This window comes from Branchiostoma lanceolatum, chromosome 1 (genome assembly GCF_035083965.1).
Source record: "Branchiostoma lanceolatum isolate klBraLanc5 chromosome 1, klBraLanc5.hap2, whole genome shotgun sequence".
NCBI lineage: Eukaryota > Metazoa > Chordata > Leptocardii > Amphioxiformes > Branchiostomatidae > Branchiostoma > Branchiostoma lanceolatum.
In genome coordinates, this window is record NC_089722.1 from 21,486,345 (window position 1) to 21,500,189 (window position 13,845).

Consider the following 13,845-nt stretch of genomic DNA (forward strand, 5'->3'; position numbering starts at 1 on the left):
GTGTGACAGGAGTTTCACGGATTAATCAGGAAGGATTGAGGAGGAAGGAAATGAAAAAATTGTATCACAAATAACATGACCCAAACTGTAACATTGTTAGAACATTCAATGCTAGGTTAAATATCAAATTACTACTGTAACATTTACACAATGTTTACCACCACATAGCCAACCAGTCACCAACGAGTGAACATGATTTTACAAAAAATCTCTGGCATGTCTCTATGGCAAACACTGCTAAGGAAAATATACTTCCATAGCACAGGGGCGGTTAATGGCCTTATTTAGTCAAAGACATTACCTCCTGTTCTAAGGCTTTAATCTTTGACAAGGCTTCTTCGCTGGCTTTCTTGGCTGACTCCTTTTCTGCTGCAACTGCATCTTTCTCTTGAATTATCTGGGCAAGCTTACCCGAAGACTCAGTAGCAGAGTTAAGAACCTGATTGTCGTTGTGAGGATGTGTATTTCCAGCAGGATCGATTTTTGAAGGGAAAGGTATGGTGGGGTGAAGTGGACAAAAACAAAGAAACATGAAAAAAATGAACACGAAGTCATTTAAGAAAACAAAATGCATTAGATTTCTGAGAGATTCCTAAAGTTATTGATTAATAAAACTTAAGATATGAAATGCAAGAGACACAAATAGAACACATAACATTAATAAAATGTTGAATGAAATAAAAAAATTTAAAACATACTGTATTGCAAAAGAAGATAAATTGTGTTACAAACTGGACATGAAAATAAGTTGTCCACACACAAGTATTAGTGGGAACGTGTTACTTTGAAAAATATGGAGCGACCTACAAACAAGGATGTGAGAAACTAAAGACAGGGAAATGATTTCAGACCACCAGTATGTTTTGACATTTAAAGTGGGACTGTAAAAAACAATTTCACTGAGTGAATAGATCTGACTTGTTTAAGGTTCTAACCCCTTTGACCAAAGTTGTATAAGTCAGAAGGGAGAACATTAGTAAAAACATACGTCTTGTTTCTCTTGGACTGCCTTCTCCTTTTCTGCTGTAATTTCTTGTTGCTTGGTAAGAGCAGCTTCCTTCTCGGTGATGGCAGTCTCCTTCTCTAGACTGAGCTTCTGTTTCTCAGCCTCCAGCTCTGCCTTCTCAGCGAGAGCTGTTTCTCGCTCCTTAAGAACGGCCTCGTATTGGGCCCAGGCCTTCTCCTTGGACTCCTACGGATTAACAAAAAGTCAAGTTGTAGTCAGTCTCAATGTTACTACGAATGGTTGTACTTGTACGCTCAGCTTAGCTTGGCAATTTTTGCAAACAATGAGCCACATCTGTTACCTTTGCCAAGAAGGTTATGTTTCGGGTTACCGTAGCCTTTGCAACAGTGTTGTCTGTCTGTTTGTTTGTTTGTCTGTTTGTTTGTTTGTTTGTGCTTTAGCAGCATAACTCAACAAGCTATGATTGGATTGCTATGAAACATGGTACTGTATGTGGTTAGGTCTTGACCAATCGTGGGCCTCCATTACAGCTTTTCTTGGTACTGTAGCAGAATTTTTCTACCTAATGCGTTCCGTTACAGATAATACTGCTTGGCGAAGGTATGGGTTATGGGCTCTAGATGGTAATACATGTAGGCCATGACTGTAGTCAAAGCCTTTACAATGATGTATCATCAGTCAAACTTTCAATATTTTTAGCACTAAAACAGGCTTGTCTTTGAAATTTTCATTTTAATTATACTAAATGTCATACAGTTGCAATCAGATGTCATTCATTCAAAGCATGCTATTCAAATTAAGATTACCAACATGAAGGTACAGCTGAAAATTAAGTGTAAGTTAAGAGTCACACAACAATAATATTGAGATGACTATGGAATATCCCACCTTAGATAGAACACATACTGTGTTCTTCAGCAATATGAAAACTTGGTTCAATTTCAACATGGAAAAACATCATTTGAGGCTTACAGGAATTACAGAAAAAGCATGTTTCCGAAAAAGACATGCTTCAATACACGGCAAGCATAAATCGTCAAACTGACACAAACAGAAATACATGTAGTTCAAGATGCAAAATAATGCAGTTCCTACAACACTACAGACTAGCTACATGTAAACATCTATTTGGGTTGTAGGGAAGCATACTGGTGGATTTCTGACATGGAGTTGAGACCAAATACATTTTAATGCTATTTGCATTTTTTATCGATAACCATGTTTTTGTGATCATTTTGCCTTTTTGTTTTACAGTTTCTTTTACAGTTTTTACCGTTTCTTTGAAAGTTTTCAATTCTTAAGACTTTTTCTACACAATTCTATTTTTTAAACTAGATTTTGTGTTTAGGCTGTCTTTTTTCTGGACATCATTAGGAATACAAAGAAACATTTGAAGTCCCTTTTACTTGCTTAGTTTATGTTACAGTTGCTTTTTGTACATTTTTTATTTACCTTTTTCCTTTTTTTTCATGCTATCTTCAGTTTTCACATTTTTATGTTTCTTTTTTATTTACATTTTTTTTTTTTACTGGTCTTACTCTCTGTAGAAATTCAAACAACACACACATGCTTAGTAAACACAAACAGCATTTTTGTAAGTTCCAATTTCATACATCATACCATCCAAAATTTCATAATCTTTCCAACTACTTTCTTTCAAGACCCTTTTCCTTAAACTTTCTTGTAACCGTCTCACATACCAACTTATTTTTTTGCATACAAGATCTAGCACAACTTTGTGTGTACTTCCACTTTCCTTAGATTATCAACCATATTCCTTCAAACTTTCATCAACATCACTTTTCTTTCATCTAGCCATGATCTTTCTCTCTCCACATGTCTCATTCTCAACCCAACAATAATATCTACAGACTGTCCCTTTGTCCGTCTTTACTTAACTTCAACCTTCAACCGTTTGAATCTTTTTTTGTTCCTCAAAATGATGAGTTTTGTGAGTGATTCCCTTTTTGTCACACCTCTGGAACAAACGCATGCTGTGAGGGGCAACAAAACATAGCAAACTATTAGAATATCTAGCACAGTTACATTCAGAACTCTCATACCACATTGTACAACTTTTATTCAAATACCTCAAGTAAACAGGGTGAAAATCAAGCCAATCCATTGACTTCATTTCTTCTCTTGATAGTTTTTTTTTTACTTCTTTGAACTACATTTTCTGGTAGGGTTTAGCCACAACATTGGCATTATCCTTTTTCTTTTTATTCTATCATCATCTTTGCACATTTGATGTAACAGTTACTTTATTTTTGCTTGTTATTTTCAACTATGTTTTCATTTGGTCTTTTTCAAAACTAGCTGTCTTTGATGCCACATATCTTGGAATTTTTGTTTTTTTAAACCTGCATTCCAACAACATTGTTCACACTGTGCTTCTCCATTTCTTTGTCTCTCTTTGGTATCATTTGCACATTCAATGTTTCTTTCTACTTGATCGAGTGCATTTTGCAGTTTTCTGAAGTTACAAGGCGACTTTTGAGGTTTGAGAGAGTGGGAAACTGGGAATGTTACCCTTCACCCTGCCAATACCCTTTCTTTAGGACATAAATAAATAAATCTTGAGGTAGGCTTATGGTAACTACACCCAGTATGTGTGGGGAGGCCTTTCTCCCTTACTCACTGTGTAGAGCAGGAAGCTAAGTTAACACAAAAACTTTTCTCTCTCCACATTCAATCACGTTGGTCATCAAAAAAATAAACCAACTTAAAATTTAATTTTCACCTTTAGCAGGTGATTATTGTCCGTAAGCGTTGATTGGATGTTGTTATTTTCCACTTTAGTGCACAGGGTGCATGCAGTATTAACCTTCCTCCTGCTGTGGTTGAATCCATGCACCAAATTTGCACTGTTTAAAACAGGGAGTCAACATTCAGAGGGTTAACAGCCAGCCAGGTGTCAATGGGGCCGAGTCAGTTTTGGGCAGTGCCATAACAATTGCTCTAAAATAATTTTTGGCAACTGCAACGGGGCAAGGTCAGTTCTTGTGAGCCTGCCAACATGCACATCCTGTAAGCCTCAACACTCGGGCGAAAAGCCCGTCTCACTCTTGGACAAAAAACAGGGCTCCCCGTGATAGGGGACGTCCTCCCACTTGCCCAGTTCTCAGGCCATGATAAGCATGGCCTTTCAAAATAAAGTCACAGGACATGACTTCAACAAAGGTTCTTTGAACCCCAAAATCAAATAGACTTTGAATCACACAAACAAAGTGGTGGTAAATTGGGTTCATCGAAAGTTGTTTCATACCAGTAAAGTCTGGCATAATAGAATATTCAAACTAGGCTGAATAATTTCTTGTAATTCCGCCTAGGTTTGGGACTTGTTACGGGACCTGAGGAGAGGCTGGAGTTGGAGGGGGAGTTCGGTAAACTGGCATTCCGAATGGAATGGAGCCACTTGAACTGTTTGTATTCCGTCGGAGATTCTGGCGGAGAGTTGGGAAGAGGAGGGAGGGGAGATTTCGGGGGCGGCGGATATTTCCGCTTCTGGCTTGGGCTCGCTGGAGGTGATTGTATCACTGGCGACAAAACCTTTTTTGGCGGTCTCGGAGACCGTGGCCGACCATACGGGTACTTAAGGCAGAAGGGAGGAGACGGAGGGGGAGAGAACTCCGAAATGGACGGGAGGAAATCCAAGTCTTTCGCGACAGGAATCGTCGACAGAATGTCATCAGCCTTTTGCGAAAAGAGATCTGGGAATGGTTCTTCAATTTTTCCCTCCATCTGCGACTGACTATGCTTCTCAGATACTGATTTTGATTTCACTGGTAATTTTGAACCTTCCCACTCCATTTTGAAATCCATTGTTTGTTCTTTTGGTTCAGCCTTTATCCTGCTCCTTGGGGAGCGAGGGAGGCTGTTGGACTTAGCCGGTGGGAGGACGTAGGAGTAGTAGTGTTGGGGGCGGTAGTACGGATCTGGCGTTTTGGCCCGGCGTAGGAGCGGACTTTTTCGAGACTGAGATTCTTGGAGGCTGCTGGGACACTTGGCAATCAACCACTGGGAAGAGAAGGTGGAGAGAGAAAGAGATGGAAGCACAGTGTTACTGAATGGTCTTTACTTTTAGTGGAAACCAAGACACTCAGAAAGGAAAGAACAGAGATGAACATAATATGGAAATGACAGAAACGTGATGTAAAGTATAGGGAAAAGTTGTCTGACAGAAAGTGATGTCAACTTCTACACCTACTTTTGAGTTAATCCAGAGTTTTATGAATTGCCTATAACAGATTTATTGTTTTGACAGCACCAGTTGGTTAAGCTTTTTTAACAAAGACAGCATGTCTTCTTATAAATTGTTTTAGTCATACTGGTCTACCTTTCTAGGACTCATCTCAAATCAGCTATTATTTTTATCTCCTTACCCTATTACCATCAACTACATAGCGTGGTACCATTAACTGCTTTTTGCAGTTTTCTGGTATTAGGCCATATACATTTTATAAGCTAATGTTATGAGACCATTATCATTATGAAGACCCAAAGTCAAGCTTATATTTACCATACAAGCAGCTATAATATTGCTTTTATCGAGTTATCAAAAGATGAAGGATTCTAAACATGGGGTTTGTCATTTGCTGCATGACTGAAAAAACACCAGACACGTGAAACTCCAGTATCTGTAGACCAACCTTCAGCGTGTCCCTCTCGTGCTGTACTTCCTCGATGGTGTGCTGTGTCTTCTCCTGGTGGTTGTTCAGTTCCTTCAGCTGCTTCTCCGCTTCCGCCAGCTTTCCGTTCAGATCGGTCATCTCGGACGTCCGCTTGCTGGTCAGCTCGTCGATCTCCTTCTGGTGGGTCTCGGTCAGCTTGCTGATCTTGCTGACGTGCTTCTGGACTTCGCTCTCCTGCGGAGGAAATGGCGGTGTGTCGTTGTTGCTACATGCTACTACATGATACCCCTGGCTATTGGTGACTTGTTTTTAGTACTGTGTATATATATATTTGACATCTGACTTAAAGGTATATGTATGTTAGATTAGTCAGTAGATATTGGGAGGAATTAAAAGTTGGGAGGAAGGTATTGATTTAGTATGGGGAGTTAACTAAATTAGCACTTTGAATGTAGAGATTTATCTAATTTTAGCACAGGAAAACTTAGAGGGGGGAATGGGATAATCTCATCCTTTTTCATTGCCAAAAATGTTGATGTTTCTCAATCTATAGATGGACTAAGAGAGTGTTTAGTTTTAGGTCTGATACAAGTTGGCTTACAAAGTTTGTTAGAGTTTGCTACATGTCTGTAATACTTCATTAATTAAAGAGAAAGGAATGAAGACCTATCATTCTTACCTTCAGGCTGATCAGCATTGCTTTAAAAAACTAAACTTTTTTTCTGATTCTACATCTGAAAGCAATTTAGTTGATAAAGACACACTAACGCTACATTGAAAGTAAGCATCTTAGCTTTTATTGCAGTATTCACACTTTTAAGATAGATTGTCATACAGTTCATATTGCCTCTAACAGTGTCGTCCTTTGTTGGCACATAGTTCTTGCTCTCTCTTACAATCTTAGACCATATCATTATTTCTAAAAGTAACACAGTTCGAATAGTCATTTCTACACACATTTTACTCAGTAAGACCTTTTCCTCAATCTTCAATTTAAGTGTATTTTTGCTTCTCGTGTTTCAAAAATTGACCAATAATATACTCTTCATTTTGTTTTGTAAAACCGTCTTTTTTTTATTTACTAAACCTTTAAGGCAACGATATTGCAATGTAGACAGCATCCCTCTGAACCTTTCTATTCCAAAATATGACTACATCCTGACAATAGCCAACAACCACTTTTTATTCATTATCTAACTCTTTAGATGATTGCTTGACTTTCTCTTGCATAGTAGTTGAAGTATCATCCCAGTATTTAGTCTATAGACCATTGCACCATAAGATTTATCTCACAATACATGTTCTAGGTACATGTATGTAAATATGAAGACGCTGGAAAGATATCTTTTTGACAGAGTCAATCGCTTTATCCATTGCATTAAGACGTCTGACCAACTCTTAGTAAAAACTTATCAACTTGAAGTCAGCAATCACCTATCAAAAACCAACAAATTCCATCATTCCTTCAATAATGGAGCTAATCATCTTCTTCATCATCATATAGCTACTCATATAGCCTCAACATCATATAGCTACTCAACTTCAGACTGAATGATTATCATCTGCATTGCTATCTTCACAGTCAACCTTCTTTTACAGGCTTTATCCAGCCAATTTCGGTCTTCATAAGAAAATACTCCACATATTGTAAACACCTGTTCTTCATCATACTATTGGTCACTCTTTTGAAAACACCTCACTGTTTTATATGTGTCAGGGTAGAGACTGCCATCTGGCATAATCATTGATTCTACCAGTTGAGATTCCAATTGGAGTCTCTGTTTACAGAAACTCTAATCATGCTGGGAATGTGTTAGGCCAGTCTCCCGTTTATAAATCCTAACTTCCAAGTTAATCCATTGATCTCAAGCCAAGTGACATGAATCAAAGTTGTAAAGTTCTGACTGTCTTTAAGGGAATATCTCTAAATCTACACTCCGACCAGGATCTATACCGGTAGAATTGATGATTCTGCAATATTGCAATCTCCACCTACACACATTTGTCACAAAGTTTTATTATCTTGGTTAACATGGTTGCCATGATATAATAATGTTCCTGCTATAATAATAGCTGAGTGGATATGATGTTTTATCAAAGAGCATGTGTTGGACGGATGTTTAAGGGTCCATAATAAAGTGATTAGGACTGTGTGTCCACTTAGCATATCGCCCCTTCAGCCACAAAACCAGGACATTCTGCAGCTGGGCCTGTAAGGGACACAGTACAACAGAGATGGGGAGGGGGGGAGAGAGGACAGCCGTTGGAAAACACAGGGTCCACCACAAGCGTGTGCTAGGGATGTGCAATGTGTGAAGTATTTCTGGAAACCAAGTTTTGAACTGGACAACCTGGGGCAGCTTTAAGCCAAACACACACGTTTTTGAGTCAACTTGGAGTCGACTCAGGATTGTGCAAGAAGAACCCTAGGCCACACAAGTAGAGTTATCTAGTAGAAAAACTCCATTTGAGCAGCCAAAAGCTCCTCACACACAGCCCCGAGTCAACTCCGAAAACTTGTGTGTAATCGAGCCTTAGATTGCCGAGCATTGATTTAGGTTGTCCTCCTTTTTCATGGTCTGGAGCCTATTCTCACAATTTGGCTAAAGCCAAACAAAAAGTTTACAAAACAAGACAGTGATGCTGAAAATCCCAACTCAATCGGCAGGAAATTTGTGGTTTCCCTCTTAGATATCACCTTTTTTAAAAGTTGCTCATTGACAATTATAGACTGGAAATTATTTCAATTTTGAGCAAAAAAATCTGAAAAGGACAACTTGGCTTCATCAAATACTTCACACACTGGACATCTCAGATGTTAACATAACATAAGTGATTTGGTCTGACAGAATTGGTGCACGAGGAGAAAAAGAAATATGGTATTGATGTTTTCTTGATACATTAAGTAGTAGAAAAGAGTGCACACTATTTAATAGGTATTGTCTTCTATATTTTGACAATCTGCAGACCCAAATATTGGCTTAAAGCTTCATGAAACAAATGTTTTTCAGGCATGATAATGTTGCATTTTTGAAATATGATGATTTTGGAAACAAGTCTGCTTTTCCAAATGATTCTTAAGAGTAGATGCAGATGTATGTTTTGACAAAAGTTATCTGGGGGATGGAATTTTGATGGAAAACCAAATTCTGTTTATTTTCTCATGTTAGAAAGGAATTGTTTTAGTAGGGGAGAAGAAGCAATGATGTAAGAAAACCGAGGGTTCATACCCGATGGGAAAGATATTAGTACAAAGGCACGGGTAGTGTACTGCTGCTTAAAAGGTCAATTTTTGAATTAGTTATTAAAAAAACTTTCCTTTGCTATTGAGTGGGTTATACACTATTGTGTATGTGTGTGCACACATTTACATGAAAGTAGACAACAAAACACTGGATGGACAAGACTAATTTCTATACATATTTGTGGCACAGATGGCACTCTTGGTGGACTAGACTTCACAGGGTTTTTTTTCTAAAATATTTCGATAGTACATAAGGGTCGTCAGTAGCAGTTACTCAAGCAACTGGATATGATTTTGGAAGTTGCTTGTCGAATGAGTAACTGCTATTTGGCGTATCTTATTACCTGGATGTCTAACCTTCATCAACATAAGGGTTGTGGTATTTTACAGTGCAGTACACAAGGAAGCCAAGCCCCCATAAGTACCACCTGTGATGCCGAGTGTACACATTGTTCTCACCATGTTCTGAAGTTTCTCCTGCAGGGCCCTGATCTCCTCCTGGTGTTTCTCCTGTGACGAGGCTGCCTCCTGAGCTGCCTGCTCCTTGGCCTGCTTTGTCGTGTGTTCCAACTTCTCGTTGTTCTGGTTGGCTTGAGACAGGGCATCCCTCAGTTCTGTTACTTCTCTGATGAAAGAAGGTTTGAAACATTTGAGAAAAAAGACCGAGCTACAATGAAATATCCTAACACCATTAAACAATGCATTAGCTACGCCAAAAAACAGTAAGTCAAGAAACTGGCTAAAATTTTGAAACAGTCAGTTTGACTGTTTGAAAATTGACTGTTTCAAAATTTTATCCAGTTGCTTGAGTAACTGCTTTTGGCATATCTTACTACCTGGATGTTTAACATTCATCAACTTAACATGTTAGCTTTTAGAATGTGCATTTTACCCATTGTGAAAACTACAAATCAGTCTTGTGCTGATAGAGTTTTTTTACCAATAAACCATTTTCTCAAAACCCTTCTCTCTAACAACTGTTAGGACAGAATGTCATTGTTTTCCAAATTAGCAGAAATGTCATCTAAGTTACTATTTCACCATTTTAGCCATAATATGTCCATTAACATAGGTCACCAAATGTGGATAGTATTGAAAAGAAATGCTAGACATGTGGTCTATAAAAGGAAAAGCCTTTCACACATGGAATGTTATCCTTGCCTTGATACCTGTCTGTGGTGCTGAAATGCCTTCGAATGGAAAAAAAATCATATTCTGCAGTCTTGTGGATGGTAGCCAGAATTCTACTGTAACAGTAACTATTTTAATGTTTCAACAGGCTACCTTTCTCCTATGAAGGGGCAAAGGAAGGGTCTTGAGGGGGAATGTCTAAAAGTATGGGAGTACTTTTTTTTCAGGTCAACGATTTTTCTTGCAATTCTACTTTCTTTTTTCTCTCTTTTTACCTACTATTTCGTAGAATTTTGTGGAGTTTTCTGACAGAAAGTCTTGGGTAAATCTAAATGTTGAAAAAAGGTCCCTGTTTTCCTGACTCACTTATCCTTCTCCTTGAGTTGGTCGTTCAGTCTGCCGAGCTGCTGAGAGCTGTCACCAGAATTCTTCAACATTTCCTCCTTTTCACTCTCCTGAAAGAGAACAACGATTAACCACAATGTCAAGTTAAAAACCTGCATCAAGTACGCAGTACTCAACGCAAGTACGTACACAGCTTAAAAACCTGCTTTTCGACAGATCTCACTCACTGTCAATGACAAAAGGTAGTGGATGCTACCAAAAATTTCCAAAATCAAATCCAATTGCTTGAGTAACTTTTTTTTTAGATTTTGAGTACCTTTTCGTCTTCTACATGTACTTGTATCATTGACTGCATCTTGGCAGGAACATTGCATTAAGATTAATATAAGAAATGGTGGCTTTTCAACTTTTTTTTTCTAGTAATAAAAAAGATATGAACTAAAACCTGGAAAGAAACCTGCACAGTATAACTTAACACACATAAGGTAAGATGATCAAGCACATGCGAACCACAACTATATGACTTCACGAAAAATGTGTCGCCTGGCAGTTAACTTAAAACCTACACACATCTAGACATTAGTAGTAGAGGTACCTAAATATAAACAGTGAGTATAGCGTTAGAAAGATTGTGTGCTGCTGGCTGTGCTAATGAAGCTGTGCACATCAGGTTTGCCCTTCTGTTGGAACTCATACCAGTTTGGCCTTGTCTGCTGTCAGCTGGGAAGTCTTCTCCTCTCCTGCCTTTACTTGACTCTGGAGCTCTGCAGAAACATATCAAGTACAAGTCATGTAGATGTAGATGTAGTAAGGAGATCTCAATAAAATAAACAAACAAAGTACATCTGTTATTACATGGATGAAACAATATGTATGTGTCTCACAGACTCAGAAATTCTGTCAAAACTGCCCAAGAAGACCAATTAGGGGACCGAAATAATCTTGTCCATGTGGACAGGTGGTCACTATAGACAGGATTCTTAACGCTTGTGTCAATGGGGAAAATTATATAAGGAACACTAAAAAGTGGCGAGATGGTCCTTTTGTAGAGGTGCTCTCTTTTACAGGTTTGACAGTACAGCATTACTTTAAGTTTAAGCACTACTGTTCCATGCTGGAATGTGCCATACAAAAACTTTTCCAGTTTTGTATATTTGAAGTGACAGGTTTGGTGGATCCTTAGAATCATTTAATGTACAAATGATAAAATCAGGACTTAATAATAAAAGATGATTCTGTGGTTACACTCACCAACAATGGTATTCTTCAGTTCTTGCATCTCCTTGTTCAGGTTATCACTTGCCTCTTGTTTGGTTGTAAGTTTGGCATTCAGTTCTGTAAACAGAAACAGTGCCTGGTCATGATGTTAGAGAACAATACATGTTAAATGGTGTTGACAAGACTTACCCAGATTGTTTATGACCCATGACACGATAGGCACTTCTGATTTCCTGGTCACTACTACCACAGGCAAGAAATAACATGCCCCATATTATGTTAAATTTCTCAATATTACATAGTCTTTGTCACCAAAGGTTTCTCTTTCTTACCTTCGATGACTTGATCTTGCTTCTGCCTCTTGTTGTTACCATCCTCAAGTTCTTCTTTCTGTCAGTTTAACATGGAAACAGGAGAACAGTTGAGATACAAGAAGTTTGCAACTGACCTCAGATAAATTCTTCTTGACATTTTTGAGTCAACAGATAATAAAGCCAAACAGTTGCATCAAAACCTGTCACAATAATGGCAGTCATCAGTGTACAAATGCATTTATTTTCTCGGGGAATTGATGTGGCAGGAAAGGGGGAAAGAGGTTTACACTGTGTTTTAAGGTTGCGGTTGAAACAATTCTGTTGTACAGTGGTAATGAAATGGAAACGCATTTTCGGGATTCATGACTAAGCAGTGGACAGAGGTAACCGCGAAATAAGTAGAAAATGAAACTACCCCGAATATTTTCAACTTTACAGTATATCAAGATCAGCTATTCCTACCATCTCAGCTAGTGACTTCTCCAATGCCGTCTTCTCTTGCTTGATGTCGGTGATTTTTCCCTCCAGTTTCGTGATCCTGTCATTCTTCTCCTGGATCTCGATTTCAGCGACACTGGCCTGGGCTCCGCCCTCCACACTCTCACTCTCTAGGGCCTTGATCTTGTTTTCTGCGGCATCCAGCTTCTGCGCGAGCTCCTCGATCTGTTCGAAATACTCCTTGCTCTCCTTCTCAAGGTCCGAGATCTTGGCCTTCTCCGACACACTGGCAGCCTAGAGTATAGTCAGAAGGCTTGTTTATCAAATTTTCATACGGAGTTGTGTACCCCAAGAAGAACAGAAAATACACCATATTTCAATAAGCTGGTTCACAGGTGTAAACTGTGAATGCACAGCGAGATGAATTGTGGGTAACATGTCTAAGTTGAGGGCCCCTGAAACCTGCACATAAACAGGTCTGTATCAAACATGGTCTAGAGACTCTAGACACAAACTGTTTACAAGTTAGGGGCCTTCATCTTTGACATATTACCCATAATGCATCTCACTGCACATGGACAGTACAAACTGTGAACCAGCTTATTATTCTGCACTATCCCTACAAGCCTCTAGCAAATTTTGATACATATTCCCAAGAGGAAACTAAGCTGTTTTACGGTAGCATAGGAATCCCCAGTAGCCCAACACTAAACCATAAATCCAAATTCCATTCAAATTCCAGCAATCCTTTTAGCCAAGCCATCACCATTCCTGAATTCCCAGCCTAACAGGTGTTTTACCTTCTCTTTTTGGAGCTGATCTTTCATACCCTTTACAAGAGAAAGTAAAAAGGAAAAAAACATATTTGGTTTCAATACATTCAAACAAAAAAACAAAAAGTATAATATCATCAATAATGAAGAAAATTTCATGACAGACTTCAAATTTTCCTCTTATTGCTTGAACTAAAGCAACACAAACATAAAATAAATTCAATTTTGGGAAGTCAATTTCAACACTTGCAAAAAATATAAACTTAAGTGAAAGCAAATAGTTTGCTCCAAATAAAACAAAATAGTTAACAGCAATCAAGCCTGTGGCAGGTTGGCATGTCAAGAATCCCTGCATTTTTGTTGTAATTTCATGCCAGGCCTTAAGTGCTGAGACATCCAAAACCACACAAATTCCACAGCCTCTCACAAAACCATTTTTGTGTGAAAGCAGACAAACAGCTGAAGTAACATAGTACAATGAAAACGTGACACTTGTTGCACAGCCAAACCCGAAAAATGCTGAAGTCTACACTCTGTTACAACATGCACATTTCTCCAACAGTTACTATATGTATAACAGTTGCTACACGTATTAGGTAACAAAATTGGTGGCTGAAATGAAATATATTCTGGAAATAATAATGAAATGTGAATGCAAAGTAGTAAAAGAAAATATGACCTTCCTGAAGTTTGCTGTAAAGATCAAAATTGTGCATAAATCATAAAGAAACGTTAAACAGACAAATGTGATGAAAAACAAACTAAAAGAACTCCTCTATAC

At 38.4% G+C, this 13,845-nt stretch overlaps 1 protein-coding gene across 12 annotated transcripts in view; it reads right to left on the bottom strand.

The window, feature by feature from the left end:
- Nucleotides 1–13,845, bottom strand: part of LOC136441125 (CAP-Gly domain-containing linker protein 1-like) — an 81,404-nt gene that overhangs the window by 33,240 nt on the left and 34,319 nt on the right. For 10 of the 12 annotated variants that reach the window (XM_066437262.1, XM_066437271.1, XM_066437291.1 and 7 more), the window contains 9 exons: nucleotides 12,316–12,585; nucleotides 11,872–11,929; nucleotides 11,573–11,656; nucleotides 11,018–11,085; nucleotides 10,343–10,431; nucleotides 9,305–9,470; nucleotides 5,620–5,835; nucleotides 989–1,192; nucleotides 302–439 (listed from right to left, as the gene is read on the bottom strand). In XM_066437262.1, coding sequence (XP_066293359.1) covers nucleotides 302–439; nucleotides 989–1,192; nucleotides 5,620–5,835; nucleotides 9,305–9,470; nucleotides 10,343–10,431; nucleotides 11,018–11,085; nucleotides 11,573–11,656; nucleotides 11,872–11,929; nucleotides 12,316–12,585 — 1,293 coding nt within the window. Of the gene's footprint in view, nucleotides 1–301; nucleotides 440–988; nucleotides 1,193–5,619; nucleotides 5,836–9,304; nucleotides 9,471–10,342; nucleotides 10,432–11,017; nucleotides 11,086–11,572; nucleotides 11,657–11,871; nucleotides 11,930–12,315; nucleotides 12,586–13,091; nucleotides 13,122–13,845 lie in introns of all 12 variants that reach the window. The other 2 variants (XM_066437281.1, XM_066437317.1) reach the window with 2 other exon arrangements.